This window comes from Eulemur rufifrons, chromosome 27 (genome assembly GCF_041146395.1).
Source record: "Eulemur rufifrons isolate Redbay chromosome 27, OSU_ERuf_1, whole genome shotgun sequence".
NCBI classification, from domain to species: Eukaryota; Metazoa; Chordata; class Mammalia; order Primates; family Lemuridae; genus Eulemur; species Eulemur rufifrons.
Genome location: NC_091009.1, coordinates 21,108,874 through 21,128,015, shown reverse-complemented (window position 1 = coordinate 21,128,015; position 19,142 = coordinate 21,108,874). Strand labels below are relative to the sequence as shown.

Sequence of the window (19,142 nt, the reverse complement as noted above, 5' to 3'; positions counted from 1 at the left end):
GTGAACACGTCAAACACTGACATGCATTTAGGAAAGAGGGCCCCCTCTACTGTCATAATTTACAGGATGGTGACATGAAAGTCCCTTGTGTCCTGCAAACCCTACACCATCTGCAATGAGTCTGAAACGACTGAGCCCCCTGGTATTCTGATGACTAAATGAAATGAAATGGGCATATTTGTTAAAGTCAGCTGGGAAGCCACACGACTTGGTTAGTTCCCGAGTTCATAAATTTATGTCAGAGCAAGAGGAGCAGTGGAAGCTCAAGTGAACCAATTTACCCTAAGTGCAAATGGCAGGTTTGTTATTTGGTGTCAAAGTTACCAGTCGCACAATGACAAGCTGCCATAACACATTTTCTTGTTCACTAAAGAACAAGGATTTCGTTGGTTAATATTCCTTGCAATGCTCCTTTTCATAATTTACAACAACTAGATGCTGATAGGTTATTTAACATTTATGAAGTTAAGATGTAATCAGAAAAACCCTGATTATCTTTACAAATAAAAAAGTTAAATTATTCAACTTTTTTTTTTTTTATCTCCATGGCTTCATTTCACAGCAGGTGCATACTTTACAATGGGACAAGTCAATCAAATAATCCTTTTTTAAATCTTTTTTTAGGAGCTGGAACAGGAACAATTCTTAGAGGAGAAACTATTAATTCAGTTTGATAGTGGCATTTGCTTCAAAACACGGGTTGCGCTTCACATAGTGCCTTTAACAAATCAGCCTAAATTCTGTTCTGTGTAGGTAGGGGTGTCTTGATTATGCCTTTTGGGGGGTGTGTGGAAGTGAAATAGGACCCTCTTGAACATGTCCATGACAACTGTACAGAAATTTGACACAGGTTATATAATGGTTATCACTTTATGCCTTTTCGACCTTACACTCCATCGTAGGGTTATTGATAGGAAAGACAGTGTCTCAATTCTTCTTTGTAGCTCTCAGGGTATCATGCTTTGCCCCTGAGAGGGGCTCAGTAAACATTTCCATGTTAGTCAAATGAATAGAGGAATTAATCTGCTCAAAGGCAAGTGAATTTCATCCCATGAAGTTTTAAGGTACAAATAAAATGATGCTACTGGGTTACTGGATGGATTACCCTTGGATTATACTGTCCTTCATAACTTCTACATCTAAAGCAAATTTTTTTTTTTTTTTAGCTTTTAAATTGAATCACAGTAGAACTCATAAAAACTCATTTGCTTTCTGCACTGTTTAGGTAGAAAAATAGTGAGAAAATATGGCAGAGTGGTTTGACCTTAGAATTTGGAGTCAGACCCATGTGGGTTGGCTCTACACTGACACCCACTTGATGAATAACCTAGAGACAATAGCTTAGAATGTCTAAACTGACTTTTTTCATCAGTAAAATGGGGAAAACAATAGGACATACTATATTAAATTATTATGAGCATTAAACATGTGTTAATCTCTTAGCAAAAAGACTAGCATATAAAACTCAATAATGTAAGATACATTTATTAATATGCAAAATAAAATGCAAATCACTCAAGTGAGTTTTATATTTTCTTCTGAAACTCACCACTCCTTGTCATTGGGTTATTTGCACTTACAAGTTAAGAAAAGCGAAACAATTGTCAGTGTTAAATCATCCTAATTTATGCAATTTGAATTCCTTAGAAAGCTTAATGTCAATTTTGATGTTAAATGGATAGTATCTGATCTAATACAGTGCAGCTGATGAGCCAACTGAATGCTAAGATGTCTAATGTCTATAAATAAGCCATATTGTGGCTGGATAACCTTTAATCAAAACGTGATTAATAAAAAACATTTATATTCTTAAGCGACATTAATTAAAATTATTTCTCAGTAGAGGAATTGTTGCCTATTTTTTTCTTTAATGAACTAAGAAATAAATGTTAAAGGAAAACACCAGCATTTCAGTATTATGTATTAAACCTAAATAATTCACCATTCTTAGTGAGAAAAAGCATGTATTAAGTGCAATGATGGTGTTAACTAGAATATGATTTAATGTTAGAATAGTTCAAAATATAATCATCATCTTGATAAATTAGAAAATCTCATTATTACCTTCAGAGTTTAAGTAATTTTGAATGTTTGGATTCTTAAACAGCAGGGATCTCTATCTCCATTCTGAGTAAACCATTTATGTTCCACGAAGTATTTGCTTCTTAATTTTCTATAATTTTTCACCTATTAAGGTACCATATATCCTTTGTTCTCTTTAACATAAATGTATAACTTCTGATCCACATCACTGTGAACTGATTTATCAGTTCAGAGCTAGTAAAAGGTGAGAAGGAATGAACGAACCTGTTTGCCTGTAGATTCAAACTATAAATGACTAGCATCTATTTCAGTGTTCACTAAATGTTTTACCATGCCATCTCACTTCATATAACAACAATACAAGATAGGCATTTAATTTCCCTTTGTACCGATGAGAAACCTAAATTTTAGAGGCACGTGCAACTTGCCCAAGGCCAAAGGACAACTAAATTGCCAGGTCCATTTCACATAGAAACCAATACTTCCTTTTTTGCAAGGTGAAAAAAATTATGCATCCACACAACAACAAATAGTCTTTGAAAAATAATGTGTATGTGCCCTGTTTGTCTTTAATTAGGAATATATATTTGTGTATGTCTGTGTATATGTGTGTGTGCGTGTATGTGTGTAAGGTTAAGCTAATGTGGAGGGAGGGTGGGCTTTAATAGGAAATCAAGCGTTTGAATAATTTTAAACAGTAGAACATTAAAAATTTACATTTGCCTGCTAAATTTTATATTTGCCTGCTGAATTTTAGAAGTTTACTCACTATTTCGTTCCCCTATTCATTCAGTAAAAATTTTATAAGGATATGTTATTTGTGTATCATCTGATTTGGAGGTACAAATGGTACACAAGAGTAGAAATCTTGATTTTCTAGAGCTTGGAGTGTTTTGGTAATATTAGTACTGACATTTATCAAGTAATAATGAAATAAAGTGGTCTAGGATTTACCTGGGGAGGTAGAAGAATATTTACCAAGGCTTTAAAATAGTCTTTGAATAATCTCTTTGTAGAAATTTGAGAAATGACTCTCTCCCCTAACTAAAATCCCCCTACACTTGGAATCTAGTTTTGTTAAGTCATGCCTATTCCTTCTAGACTTTTGGACGGGGGTAGGTGAAGCTTTGTGGTTACAAACTCCCACATGCTGTAGGAGATAATCATTGCCACGTGGGGCTCACTCTTTCCCACAATTAATTCTCCTGGTCTTGATACGCTCAGTAAAACATTATTGTCTCAGAATCCTTTGATTTTCACCAATATCTAGCTCTGTTTCTTGGCCCTCTGGGCTACTATTTCAAAAAGCACAGTTGATCCATCACAAATCTGAGAGACTTTGGGCAACAAATGAAAAGTCTGATTTGGACTTAAGAGTTAAGCCACAGACAGGAAGGAATAGTTCTTAAAAGACAGTGTCAGAGAGCAGACCTGGATTCGAATCCTGCCTGTGCTGTGTGCCTTTGAGCATATTACTTTTTGAGACTGAAATGTCTTATCTTAATATGGGAATAATGATATTACCTGTTTCCTAGGGTTTGCATAAGAATTACAGAGGTAAGCAGGGAAAGTATGTATCAACATGTTTGGCATGTAGTAGGAATTTAACAAATGGCAAATATAACAAGTAATATGAATGTATATGTATATGATATTTGCTACCACTGTCCCATGTACTGTTCCCCTGGATAGTCTCACATATTCCCTAGACCTTACCCCCTTTTACTAGTCAGATTTATGAACATGTAGTGAGCCTTAGTTTATTGACATTATTAGAACAATAATTTCAAAACTGCAAATCCAGTTAATTGCCTCAGTTGTTTTTCTGTTGCCAAGTAACCACATAGACTTTTTCTCCCAGCAACTTACCTGGCTAAGGTTTCTCTGTTCATATTGACCACAAAACAAAATGCCTGGGAAAAAAATCAATTAATTCAACCACTATTCTAGCTTTGGACAGTCAAGAGAAACTAGTTTGGTTCATGTTTTCAGAGCATTATTGTAATTCCCCTCTTTTGCTTGGTGTATGATCCAAGCTTACTAAACTTGGTAGTACTCCAAAGTCACATGGGGAGGTGTTAGAAAAATCTAGATTTCTTGACTTCATCCCAGGAGATTCTTATTCAGTTAACTTGGAGTTGAGAATCTGTCTTTGCATAAGCTTTCTAGGTGACTCTAATGTTCATTTAGGTTTGGAAACTCCAGGTATGGACTGTTTGCCCATTATTCAGCTCTGCCTACGATGCAATCATTTTGTAATGGCAGGCAGTATGATGACTATCTAGAAAACTCTTGACTGTGAGCAAATAACCTCCACTTACAAGGTTATTTTCTTTCAGTTTAAAATATATATTTGTGACTACTTAGGAACAGAAAAATGTTTTTATTATCCAAATCAAAACACAGCATGAGGTACTTTCCAATAAAATCAACTGTAGATTATACACAAGTTGAAATCATCTGACTGTTTGCAGAGTTGGAAATCCTCCTAGGCACTAGGAAAAACGTTTAAGATTTTAATTTTCCCACATATTATATGATTTCTGTAATGGGTTTTGTGCATTTGAAACAAAAAGATTGACGGGCCTGGCTATTATAGATTTATTAACCATTGGTGAAATGGTCAGAGTTAATGTGTAAAGCATTTCTACAATATCCCCTAGGCTGGACTAGAATGAACAATTGCTACAAAGCCTGAGGTAGGTGAGAGTTAAGGTTATACTAAATAAGCAAAATTTGTGTTTTATTCTACAATGATACTTTTCTAAAATGGAAACATTATACATAAAACATAAAAATGTGATGTTGAATTCAAAGAAAAAAATGATATAATGCTGGGAAATTTGAAAGAAGTCTTGAAAATGTACTAACCTAATCCTGCGGTAGGCAGTTTTATCATTTTGAAAAGGGGGGCTTTGAGACCTAGCAACTGGTGGATCACATACATTTTAAAAATGAGTAAGTTGGCCGGGCGCGGTGGCTCACGCCTGTAATCCTAGCACTCTGGGAGGCCGAGGCGGGTGGATCGCTCGAGGTCAGGAGTTCGAGACCAGCCTGAGCAAGAGCGAGACCCCGTCTCTACTAAAAATAGAAAGAAATTATATGGACAACTAAAATATATATATACAAAAAATTAGCCGGGCATGGTGGCGCATGCCTGTAGTCCCAGCTACTCGGGAGGCTGAGGCAGGAGGATCGCTTAAGCCCAGGAGTTTGAGGTTGCTGTGAGCTAGGCTGATGCCACGGCACTCACTCTAGCCCGGGCAACAGAGTGAGACTCTGTCTCAAAAAAAAAAAAAAATAAAAAAAATAAAAATGAGTAAGTAAAGGAAAAACTTAATTCTCCAAATAATCATCACTATCTACAGAATATTATACAGAACCAGATAATATATGCCAATTACATAAGTTACTTCATTTAATCTTTACAACAACTCTACATGTAGGTACTATTATCATCTCCATTTTGCAGATGGAGAAAATCGAGGTCTAGAGAGAGAAATGAACTATTTGAGGTCAGCTAATCAGTGCCAATACTGGGATATGAATCCTGGCTTTCTCTTTTATCTTACTTTGGTTGTCATAAAATAAGTATATTTTTAAATCTGTACTGAACGTGATGCCTTCAGATTAGCAAAGGCAATTTGTATGTGCCATAATGTTCAAATAACAGATAGTCTGAAAAATCATGGGACTTCCTTGTCATATGGCGAGGGACTCATCAACTTTGCTTATCACCCTGGACTTCCCCTTGTTGTTCTTTGAGAATTTGGGTTGTAGAAGACCATGTTCTGAGTCTGAAAAGTCTCCAGTCAGTAGGCTGAATCTGGTCTCAGATTGATTTCATCCAGCCTCGTTATACTTTGTGGCACAAAAACACAATAGCACTATAAAAATGCCAAGGAAAATACGCTAAAAAATCAAATCAAAAGATAGCAATGCTATTCCATGAAAGTTGAAATCAATTCTGTAAAGAGCACTGTAAATTTGTATATTTCGTACAGCAGAAGATATATCTTTTCCTTCATAGCAATTAAGAACAGAGTACAAGAATATCTATGTCCCTAAAACTTAAAGATTATATAGCCCTTTATAACACACATGGCCACTATTAATTATTCTTTTCTATTCTATTTAATTTAAATAGAATATTTTATTTTAAAACAAAAGTGGGTAAAGTCATGTACATTTAATATCTTAGAGCAGCTTAAAATTTTGTTTATAAAGCTCTTGGTAAGTTTTCTTCGTTGATTTTGAGCATAAAAAGAATCTTCTCTTTGATCTTAGACTATGATATCAGAAGGAGGTTGGTTTATGAGAACTTAAGTTTTATATATTAGACCTTTACATTATCTTTGCAACTATACAATATTACCTGTTGTGACTGTTCAATTCAATTAAAACTATGTGGTTGCTAATTATTTTATGGAATGGATCTGCTGATGGCCAAAATGCTTGTTAAGTAATTATTTAATACCATGTTGAACTATAGCTAAACTTATTCTGATGGAAACCATAGGAGTTTGTTTCAATTTAATCTTAAGATTAGATATTAAAAATAAAATCACCTATTTTTGAAGTGCATTTAACACCTTAATCAGTTTTAAATTTTACTTGAAAAGTCCTCCATGTGTTCTTTTTATTAAAAGATAGGGCAAGCAGATTTCACTCTAATCTTTACTCTGCAGTGTTAATGCAATCAGGATTTTACCTGAGGATGATGCTTATATCAAAATATGTAATAATAATGCACTAAATCACAAGACAGGCCAATAGTGACTAAATGCCTCAACGTAGGCTATCCAGCTTAGAAAGGCAAAATTCAGTTACCATAACTGGTCACAACCCAAGGTACATGGATGGAGTGGGCTATTATCTTTACAAATTTTTCATTCACTGATATAATATAGAGAGAACAACATAATGCCAACAATCCAATCTAAGGGGTCCTGTGGAATTGAATGTTTAAGGCAATTCTGACCTCTATGACTTGCCTTGGATATAGATGAGTAAGAAGACATATTTTTAAGCTCTGGCACTTGAAAGTATACAAACATTAACTCAAGATAGATTAAGATTTAAGTGTAAGACCTGAAACCATAAAAATTCTAGAAGAAAACATAAGAAAAACTCTTTTGGACATTGGTCTAGGCAAAGAATTTATGACTAAGACTCCCAAAACAAATACAGCAACAACAAAAATAAATAAATGGGACTTAATTAAACTAAAAAGTTTCTGTACAGCAAAGAAAATAATCAACAGAATAAATAGACAACAACAGAATGGGAGAAAAATATTCATGCTCTATATACCTGACAAAGGACTAATTCTCAGAAGTCACAAAGAACTCAAACAATTCATCAAGAAAGAAACAAATAACCCCAATGCAAAAGTGGGCAAAAGACATGAACAGATTTTTTTTTCAAAAGAAGGTACACAACGTCCAAGAAACATATGCAAAAATGCTCAACATCACTAATCATCAGGGAAATGCAGATTGAAATCACAATGAGATACCATCTTAACCCTGTCAAAATGGCCATTATTAATAAGTCAAAAAACAATAGATACTGGTGCAGATGCAGTGAAAAGGGAATGCTTATGCACTGTTGATGAGAATGTAAGGAGATTCCTCAAAGAACTAAAGCAGACCTACCATTCGATTCAACAATCCCACTACTGGGTATCTACCCAAAGGAAAAGAAGTCATCTTATCAAAAAGACACATGTAGCCAAATGTTTACTGCAACACGATTCACAATTTCCAAGATATGGCATCAACCTAAGTGCCCATCAACTAATGAGTGGATAAAGAAAATGTAGTATCTATGTTCCATGGAATATTACTCAGTTGTAAAAGGTATGAAATAATGTCTTTTGCAGCAAAGCAACTTGGATGGAGCTAGAGACTAATATCCTAAGTGAAGTATCTCAGGAATGCAAAACAAATACCACATATTCTTACTTATAAATGGGAGCTAAATGATAGGTATATATGGTCATAAAGCTGTATATTAGACATTGGAAACTAAGAGGATTGTGGGAGGGGGCGAGGGATCAAAAATTACATATTGGGTATAATGTACATTATTCTGGTGATGGGTACACTGAAAGCCCTGATTTCACCACTATACAGGTCATTCATGTAAGAAAAAAACACTTGTATCCCCTAAATCTATTAAAATAATAAAAATTTTACATCTATATATCTATATCTATCTATACGTATGTATATACTCATGCATTTATACACTCAGGAGTGTGGTTTACATTATTACATTCATATTTATCAAAGAGACCGTGTTCTTCTGTTTTCTAAATTCACAGTTCCATACTTATCTACAATTTCCTTTAAAATATTTTACACACACACACACACACACACACACACACACACAGAGGTTTTATTTTTTTACCTGGTGGTGTCCAAGAGACAAATATGGAGTAAGGCCCAATTACTGTGATATTATGTGGAGGATGGATTTCTTCTGGTGTCCATAGAGGTGTCTGAACAATGTAATCATCACTAGTACAGCTGCCACCTCCAGTTTTGGCTTCTAACTTGTAAATGTATCTATATTTACAAAGAAAAAAATGTGATAAGGCAGTGCATATGAGGCTTCAACGATTGTGGGTTTTTGTATCCATTGCTTAGTCCTAAATTTGTGACAAATTGCAAATTATTTGCTCCCTGTCCAGAAACTTAACTTGGTAGTTTTTCTAGCACAGGCAACATTCTTTCCAGACTATCACTATTTCAGCCGCTCCCAACTATATTTTTAACCCACTAGCAATTCATAGCTTTTCTTGAAGATTTCAGAAAAGTCTTGGAGTGTGCTGGTGGACTGTGGAGGATTTAAATTAATCTTCGCCACTTTTAAATGGGTTGGAGTTCAGGGAAATATGTTTAGAGGAAGATGTTTTTAAATTGATCTGCTATTCTCTACAATAAAACTAAATTGATCTCTACTCTCTACAATAAAACATCTGTTGATGTAAGATATATTTTGTCTCTGCTGAGAAATGAATGGGCATGAATTGCAAATATGTGGAACTTTTCCCTCTAAAAGTGCTCATCTCTGTATGTACTGTAGCAAGTAGAGAAAACATTGTACAAAAAGAAATAGTTTTCCTGTTTGTACAATAGTTTTGTTGATATCTTTAAATCTCTTTACTTTCTAGTTTAGAAATGCATGACTTTGAAGATAATTTGATAATTTTTAAAGTTTAGTACTTTGCCTGTTTTGTATATTTAAAAATTCTCATGCTTTTATGAGACATCTATTAAAATAATAAAAATTTTAAAAAAGAGCAAAATGAAAGTATTGCTTTCATAAAAAGGCATATATATCTCTATATCTACATCTATCTATTATATCTCTATATCAGTATACTCATGCATTTTTATACACTCAGGAATGTGGTTTAGATTAGCCTGCTTTTATAGGAGACTGATTTTTTTTTTTTAAAGAATTTCATGTATTTAGAATTACTAAATAATTTAGCACTTTTATCAGTCAGGGAACAACTAATGAATGAGGAAATTAATTCAATAATTTAATAAGTTTCAGTGGAACATGTATTCTTTTTCAACCCTGAAAAATATACAAATTTTACTGTATGATTGGTAAAGTTTTCTTTTAGTTTACCTGCTGTTGGGCTCCAGGTTTTTATCAGTGAAATTCTGCTTTTCGCTGCCACCCAGGAAAAGCAAGGTTCCATTACGACTCAATTGATACTGAGAAATGAGGCCGTTGGGCTTTTCTGGCGGACTCCAATATAATTCCACCGTTGTAGAATTGATGATAATGTGTCGAGGTGTCACCCAAACTCCTGGCAAAAATAACGCAATGAGGTTTTATTCTTAGGATAAAATAAACACCTTATCAAAAGTCACACCATCACCTCATGAACTGTAATATTTTTATCTGTTGATAAAGACAACAGATAAAATATCAGTGTGAAGAACAAAAATACATTTTATTTACTTTGGAGATGAAATACGTCATTGGGTGTGAACTTTTTTTTATTATCATTTTGATGATTTTACTTTTGAATTGCCTTTAGAAAGTGAATGCCAGACAACTAGGGGAAAAATGTCTCCATCTTGGCTGTCACTCTGACTGTCATTTAAATCAAGGCCTGGGAGAATGTCCAGGGAGTTTAAACTTTGATACTATTTACCTGGAATATGTGGATGAATTTACCTGAATTATACAATTCAACAAATAAACGTCCTTTCCCTTTCCCTCTCATGCCAGTGCTGTGCTTTCTTTCCTCTGGCTACTCCTCTGCCTCATTTAGTGGCTTCTCTTTGCCTCCTGAACCTCACAATGACGTAGTACTCAGAGACCTAGGCTCTCTCCCCTCCACTTTCCTCTCCTCCTCTTCCCTCTTCTTTCTCCTCTTCTTCTCTTCCAGCACTGACTTCCCTAGGTCACCTTCATTCGGTCTCAGTTTTAAATATCATCTATATCCTGCAGGTTTCCAAATGCTTATCCCTAGATTAAAACTCTCTCTGGGCTTCAGACTTAAGAATCCAACTGTTTACTTGACCTCTCCATTTGGTTGACTAATTATATATCAGAAACTTAAAACTTATATATCTTAAAAATTAAATATCATAAAACGTAAAAATCATAAACTTCAATATCATAAACTTAAAAATTATATGTCATAAACTTATGGAGATGGGCAGGAAGTAGATGGTCATAGTGGAAGGTTTCCAGAAGGGAAGACATGGGAGCCAAATTTTGAAAAAGTGGGAGTTAACTGAGTGAGGATGTAGGGGAGATGCCAGACTGGGGGGACCCACACAGAGTCTTAGAGACATGGGGAGGCCTGGTGTGACTTCATGTGCCTCAGCACTGCTGGGACATCGTGTGGCACGTGGGGAAGACTGAGAGTCTTGGCAGACTCGCAGAGGTTGAAACTTAACTATAAAGGGTTCTATTTTGCTTTACTAAGGAAATATGGATTTATGTCTTCCGGGGTGGAAATGGGATTTTATGGAGGTGACTAATATGAGATCCACCTGTTGTGGCAAAAGGGGAAAAAGAATTGGGATGGGGATGTGAGGAAAAGGAAAAATTATGAGAGACAGGGAACCTAGTTGGGAACATTCAGAGAAGGTCTGAGGATCTGAACAGAGACAGTGGCAGAAAGGATGGAAAGAAAGAACAAAATTTTTAAAAACCATTACTATTTAAAAATTGAGATTTGTATAAAGCATCGCATACTACCACCCAGGGAAAAGGGAAGCGTTAAGAATGGTCTTAGGTGATAGGCAGGTGGCAGTTGAGAGAGGGAAACAGGAAGAAAAGCAAGTTGGGGAGTAGAGTGGTGGGAGAGATTATTTAAGTGTGGAAGTACTGAGGTTAAAGAATGGGGAAAACACCCAAATATAAACATCTGGTAGGCTGGTTTAAATAGGCTTTCAAACCATGAATGTAGCCCTGGTGAGATCTTGAGTGTTTGGAGGCTCTCACCCTTCTTAGGAGATAAAGCCAGTACTGGAGGTTTCCAAAGGACACTGTAGAGTTGTGAGTGCAAAGAGAACCCCAAAGAAGAACCCCAGGGAGCATGAACAGTTAGAAGGAGGGCAGAGGAAGAAGAATCTGGAATGAAACTGAGAAAGATTGGTCTTCTCTTCCTTTTTCTTTTCCACATTATCAATGCTAGAGGAAAGCATGCCTGCAATTTTGCATGATTTATCTCTAAAATGAATTGGAGCTCACTGGGATGACAGTAATTCTAAAAAAAAAAAAAAAAAAAAAACTAGAGAGTAATAACCCAATTCAAACTTTTCCCGTTATCTGACTAAAGGTACCCAATTTTCCATGAGGACAAAATTGTAGAGAACTGTGTCCAACTTATCAATGAGGTTGTAATGTGTATTACATTTTTTTTAGATTGAAAATAGGAGAAGTGAGAAGAGCTCAGGTTGGCTATGAACAAATGTGTCTTTTAATTCTCTCCACATCCACTTTGGCAATCAAATATTAGACCTTCAAACCATGTCTGATTTACTTCAAAACCGGCATTTTATAATTAGCTATATGTGGGTTAATAATTTGAAATGATATATTTGTTTTCAATTTACAGTAGAACAGTAGAACTTAATGTCACTGCTGATTTCTTCCCTTACAATCCCCAAGTTAAGTGTTCACACTATATTTATTTTATATACAGGCTGTATACAAATGGCACTTATACAGCCAGAAAATTGATCTAAGTCCATGCTTCTTCTGCAGCTCATTTAGTTTATTATTTCTTTGCATGGTTATTTGTGTTAAAGAAAAGGTGCATAAAGTTAAAAAAAGAAATCAAGATAACATATCTCACATTGTATTCCCCTGCACTGCTGAAAGTTATAATTTCTAAGTCATAAAATATGAGCCCGTTCGAGAAATTTTATTGGGGAAAGTGGGAGAATGGATGCATCTTTTCAGTGAATTTAAATATATAAATTTGGTGGAGTAAACTAGAACAAGAGACCTTGTTATTTTATCAGGCTTGAGTTTCAGCCAAAACTGGTTGATAGATCCTTTAGAAATTATCCATTATCATCAAAGTATCCATTTGATAGTTTACCTTTCCAAAAAATCCACTGCTGGTTTCTTCCTTTCAAAGGAACACTAAGCTTTTTGACATGAAACATTCTTTATATAGAAAACATCATTAGTGAATTCCTGGGGAGGAGCCATATGCCCCATATGTGGAATTTTCCATTTTATTCCCCATTTACTGGTAGGAAGTTCAGGTCTAATATTCTGAGGTACAACAATCCCTTTCATTAGAAGAGTAATAGACAAGGAGTTCAGAACTCGACCGTAGTAATTAACATTATATTTCTGTTTAGAAACTTATGCCTCGGTTTCCCCACATGAAAAACAGGCAGATAATGACGATTAACAAAAGAATTACTAGCACAAGCTACTTTTTTCTTTTGAAAGTAATGACACCACTCCTCCTAGTTCCCAACCCACAGGTAACCCTTGTTATCAGTTGAGTGTGTATACTTTCAGAATTGTTTTCTATGCATGTATTTATTTACCATTAGCAATACATGCCATGTCTCAATGTGTTTTTAATACATGAAATATATTAATATACATTTATATAACTCTATAACTCCCTCTTTCTATGAACAGATCATTTCATTCTTTTAAACTGATGCATGGCTCCACAATCTGAGTAGCTGAATTTATTTAGCAATTCTGCTACTCTTGGACATTTAAATTGCTCCCAACATTTTCCTATTAAACAAACAAAAAATATCTTTAATGGATATCCTGGTATATGCCTCCTTGAGCAGGGTGACACAGTTTCCGGCATAAATAATGAGGAGAAGGCTGCTGTGTCAAGGGGAATTAACAATTTAAATTTAATAGATATTGTCAATTTGCCTTCTAAGGTGATGGTCCCACTTTGCATTCCCTCAAATAGTGTTTGATTGTATATATCATCTATTATTTGTCAAAATCCTTGTTCCTTGTGGTCCATCTCAGAAGTCATCTACCCTGTAAGGCCTTTCTTAATGTTGGTGATGGGTTGTAATCTCTCCTTCCTCAGATTAACCTGAGCATCCTGTTCATTTGTTCTTTCTTAACATCACCTCTCAGACTGTCTCTCTTCTTATAAGTCTGCTTCTTCTCCTATCAATTCTGCTTGATCGTAAGTTCTTATGGGCAAAGAATATTTTAATCAACTTCAGCAGTGAGCGTGGTGCTTATCATATAAGATTTGCTTAACTTTTGAGTTTCAGGGGAATTTCATATCAAAGTATGCAATGATTCTTTTTTTTCCCCAGAAAAGCAAATCTAAAAGCATTAAAGAATTAAAAGAAAACACTGGCCGGGCGCGGTGGCTCACGCCTGTAATCCTAGCACTCTGGGAGGCCGAGGTGGGCGGATCGTTTGAGCTCAGGAGTTCGAGATCAGCCTGAGCAAGAGCGAGACCCCATCTCTACTAAAAAAATAGAAAGAAATTATATGGACAGCTAAAAATATATATATAGAAAAAATTAGCCGGGCATGGTGGTGCATGCCTGTAGTCCCAGCTACTCGGGAGGCTGAGACAGGAGGATCGCTTGAGCTCAGGAGTTTGAGGTTGCTGTGAGCTAGGCTAACGCCACGGCACTCACTCTAGCCTGGGCAACAGAGTGAGACTCTGTCTCAAAAAAAAAAAAAAAAAAAAAAAAAGAATTAAAAGAAAACTTAACATGAGAGGCTACATATAGTTTAACCAAGCCTGAAGGATGAGAACCTAGAATACTATTTTATTTTGTACCTATCTACTTTATTCCTTCTTCCTTGTTATAAAGGAGTTTATAGAGTTCACTTCAAGATCCCATATAAAAACTTCTTCCCCCAATCATGTATATTATGTTATTCATTATATTAATGAAATATTTTTTCATTACCTTCAGGGGCTGCCTGCAGTGTCTGACCTAGAAAAGGCTCACTTGAAGTACATCCGGCAGATGTACAAGCTGTAAGTGTGAAGCTGTAGTTGGTGTATGGCTGGAGACCTAGAAAGAGCAAGCAAGAAAAAAATAACATACATCTCCAGGGGATTATTTATTATCAATTAAGCACGAGAAGTAACATGCAGAGTTGTAGATAGGGTAGCCAAAACATTTAAGAGCACTCTTTAAAACACTCTTTAAGGAAAGGATGAATTTCATAAGAGGTTAAGTATTGAGAGCAATTGCATTTATCACTGATAAAATAATAAATTTCCAGCCTTAGAAAAGACCTTAACATTCATGTAATCCATCCACCCTTCTCTTCGTTCCCCTATACAAGGTGTCATTGAAGAGGCCATTCCACTTAGGTGATCAGAGCCTCCACCTCCCAAAGAGCTCCTTGCATCTTTAGAGAGCTCTAGAGTTCTCCTTATTTTGTTTGAAAGTCCTTCCTTACATTGTGGTGAAATCTTTCTATCGCTTTCACCCCTGGGGATATACAGAACAAATCTAATTTCTTTTCCACATGACAGTTCTCCAAATATTTGTAGACAGTTATCAAATCCCCCCTGAGTCTTCTCTTCTCCAGGCTAACCATCCCAGTTTCTGCAACTGCTTCTTGCATGAACAGGGGCAGAAAAATAAAAAGAAGGTTAGATTCAACATTTTCTATCCCCAAGCCATACTCAGTTCGTATTAACACCAACCAGTACTTTTTTTTTTTTTTAAACTTTGCATTTGTTCACCATATGTACCCATAATGTACCAATTCACATTTTCTGGGAATATGTGGGTTTAGTTTTTACACATACATCAAAGCTAATTTGATGAAAAGATGGTACTTTTCACTTCTTTTATATTTGGAATATGATGCAGCACAGAAACTGCTCAATACATTTTCAGAGAAAAAAGAATGACTTAATCCATTTACAATAGAACTTGTATATTGTTAGGTTTCGCCACTCCACGCGTGGTTGGTGACCTTGGACAAATTACTTAGCTTCTTTTTGCCTTGGTCTACTGATCTGTAAAATGGGGAATCATTATAGCATCTAGCTCATATAAGAAGATGAAATGGGATACCCAGAGTAGTATTCTATTTTAGCAGAAGCAACTTTAAAACTCTGCATCATTCAACAAGGAGTACATTGAGGTTTACATGACATCTTTCCCTTTCATTCTTGGGAAAATTAAAAAAAAAATGCCAAAACTTTCTTTAAAAAAATTGTTTTTAAATAATAGGGCTTAGTCTATATGTCAAATAATTGGGCTAAATTTTAGCACGGATCTAATAATTACTATACTTATTTTTCATGTATTTTGAGCTACATTTTCACATATTTTGTTCTTTAGGTGGGGTGACTCTTCCTCCGAAGATGTTCTTGTATCACCCTGTCACTCTACACAGATTTCTACCGAGATGCTACAGTTTTAAAGATTTTGACCACTCTATCTGAAAAATATTCCCATCACATTTTATCCCTTCAAATAATTTTCTTCTCTCAAAACATTCAGCATCCTCTGATGTTTTATATTATATGTCTATTTGTTTATTTATTGTTCATCTCCCCCTCTATAATGTAAGCTTCAAAAGAGCAAGAATGTTGTTTTGCTTACTGCTATATTTTTCGAATAGTGACAGACACAAAGTATGTGCTGGTTAAATGAATGAAAAAAATTAATGATCTGATTCATTTAGAACTGGAGCAATAGTCTTGGTTCTCTGCAAAAGCAATAATGTTCTGTAGCTGGAACTGCTCCAAGAGTCAGCTTCAGAGCCCTTTGTGTTTTCTTATCAATTTAGTGATAAGATGCAGGTACTTATTTGATTATAATCTTCCATTTGGTTGCTGTGGAGGATTTACATAATTTTGATATTTACCTGATTTAGAGATGAGGAATATAACTAGAGATCTAAGCCATACCCAAGCCACATATGTTTGATAAAAGCTTACAGGGAAATGCTAAGATTATAAAATACAGAGCTCCAAAGAAAATGGAAAGGAACTTTCAAGAATGAAAATCAGAGGTTGCATGGCAAACTTACTTAGCTAGACTATGTCCTGCCTTCTCTCCCACTATTGAAGAAAAGGATCTTAATCATTGTAACACCACTTCATCTGAATATCTTATTTTCTCTGCTAGAATACAAGTGCTTTGAGCGTAGGAATGGTATCTCTGAGTGGTATTTTTTGGCCATTTTCCCCTATAGTGCTTATTTTAGGGATTCAAAGTTTGTTAAATATTGTTTAAAGAAGAGCAAGCAAAAATGCTTCATAAGGAATGCAGGGCTATGAGGCCATGATGTCTGTCACAATATAATCTGACCAAACAGGTCCTTCCTAGTAACTCTATAGTATCTCTGCCCACAGCATCTATTTCAGGGAGTTGGAGATTCTTCTCTAGTTGTAGAATATTAATAAAATAAAAAAAATGTAATTTGAGAGCAATAAAGATTTTCTAGATTTTTTTTCTGAATGCCAAATGTAAATAAGGTTGGTAAAAGTAAGCATATTTGATTTTTTTCTGGAATATTTTGACATAAAAATGGCCTCGATTTTCTTCCTCATTTTGTGTTCTGGCTGGTCTGGTTTCGGAAAATCTTAGGATGGGTACTAGGGAAAGAAGAGAAAATTGCATCATCACAGAGGTATACTGAGGATGATTAGAGGATTGAGGGTATTTGTAATGAAGATAATAGTCAAAACCAAAATTAATGTATATAAAATAGGAATTGTCATTTGTTTACAAAACCTTTCTTCAGTGAGTTGAGTGGTCTCCACTTTATATATTGTCTAGAACTCCAAAAGGCAGCTGTTTAGAGATGGCACAATAGCAGAGCAGCTAGCCCCTTAGGAATTTTTGAAAGATTGAGGAAGGTGTGTCAAAAGAGTTTGCTGCAGGTGTTTAAATTGAATGGGATAGGTCCCCCTAGCAGAGTATGAGGCTGGGGCTGGTGGAGGGAATGTTTCTCATGAAACTACTGGGATACTAGAATTGGGAAGGGATGGAGAACTTAGCACTGAGCAGAAAATCTTGGTCAAGAAGCCATAAGAGTTCAAATATGTTGCCACGTTAGGAGTCAAAATGGTACAACAAGGAAAGGAGACAAAGAAAGACAAGAGTAGACATGGGATGGGGACATTGTAGCCACATGTGGCCTTCTGGATCCTTGAGTGTGGCCTTTTGACTGAATCCAAATTTTACTGAAATAATCCTTTTATTAAAAGGGGTGCAGCAGAGAAAGATGAAGCTTTTCTTGCCTCCTTTGTTGCTTAAAAAAGAATAATCTTGAAATCAGAAGGCCACAGGTTCCCCACCCCACTGGCATTTCGTCCTTAAGAGCTGTGTCTGTCCCTGAAATGTGGGCATGCTGACCAATTTAAAGGGCCATGTGGGCAAAGGGTGGGAACATTTGGGCTCACTTCAACTGATGCTTGTCAGAGTGTGTCAGGTAACTTCACATCTGCCATGTTTACCTTCCAGGGTCCATTCCTGCTTTTGATTTGTTTGTTTGAAATATTTTTTTCTATCCCTTTACTTTCATTCTGTATGTGTTTTATGAGTAAAGTGAGTTTCTTGTAAGCAGCATATAGTTGGATCATGTTTTTTAAATCTATTCTGACAACCAATTAATATATATTTTAAGTGAAATATTTAACCCATTTATATCCAAAGTTAATAGTAATATATGAGCATTTGTTCCTGTCATATTGTTAATTATTTTCTAGTTATTTTTTATAGTATTTGTTTCTTTTTTCCCCTCTTTTTGTCTTTGTGGTTTGATGATATTCTGTCATGTTGCCATTTGGTTCCTTTCTCTTCCTTCATTGTGTGAGTGTTTTATAAGAGCTGTTTTTATGTGTTATCATGCTAGTGAATATCACCCTTTTGTTTCCACTTTTAACACACTGACTGCCATGTGAGTTGTATTTAATTCATGCTAGTTTTGAGCCTGGGGCCTCATGAATCGTATGCAACTCACATGGCTCTTTATCTTGGTAGCCACATGAATTATTTTTCAAGCTGCATATAATTCATGCACAGAAAACAATAAAAAATAACAAATTTTTCATTAAATTAGAAAGGATCATTTTGTTTTTGAAGTTTTTATTCTATTTTCGTAATAAAACTCCATGGACCCAAGGAAAAAAATTGTTTTTCTAGTGTGGCAGTCAATGTGTTAAGCATTTCATGTAGAGCTGGTTTAATGGCTATAAATTCCCTCAGTGTTTTCTTGTCTGGGAAAGACTTTATTTTTCCTTTATTTATGAAACTTATTCTGACATGATACAGAATTCTTGAAGACAGTTTTTTTCCTTGAACACTTTAAAAATGCTGTCCCATTCTCTTCTAAACTGTAAGGTTTCTGCTGAAAAATCCACTGTTAGTCTGATGGAGTTTCCTTTATAGGTGACTAGACACTTTTCTGTTGCTATTTTTAAAATTCTTTCTTTCACTTTGAATTTAGACATTCTGATTATAATATGGCAAGTTGAGTTCATTTTTGTAGTGCATTTGCCTGGGAATCTCTGGGCCTACCTGTATCTGAATGTGTAAGTCTCTTGGTAGACTTGGGATGTTTTCATCAAGTTATCTCCTTAAATAGGTTTTCTAAACTTTTTGATC

General features: G+C 35.3%; 1 protein-coding gene across 1 annotated transcript in view; it reads right to left on the bottom strand.

Annotated features, from left to right (window-relative positions):
- The window catches only part of USH2A (usherin), a 611,994-nt gene that overhangs the window by 100,415 nt on the left and 492,437 nt on the right, over positions 1 to 19,142 (bottom strand). Inside the window, exons 55-57 of the mRNA XM_069459264.1 lie at positions 14,469 to 14,576; positions 9,694 to 9,877; positions 8,461 to 8,618 (exon numbers count right to left, since the gene is read on the bottom strand). Of these exons, the coding sequence (XP_069315365.1) occupies positions 8,461 to 8,618; positions 9,694 to 9,877; positions 14,469 to 14,576 (450 nt within the window). The remainder of the gene's footprint in view (positions 1 to 8,460; positions 8,619 to 9,693; positions 9,878 to 14,468; positions 14,577 to 19,142) is intronic.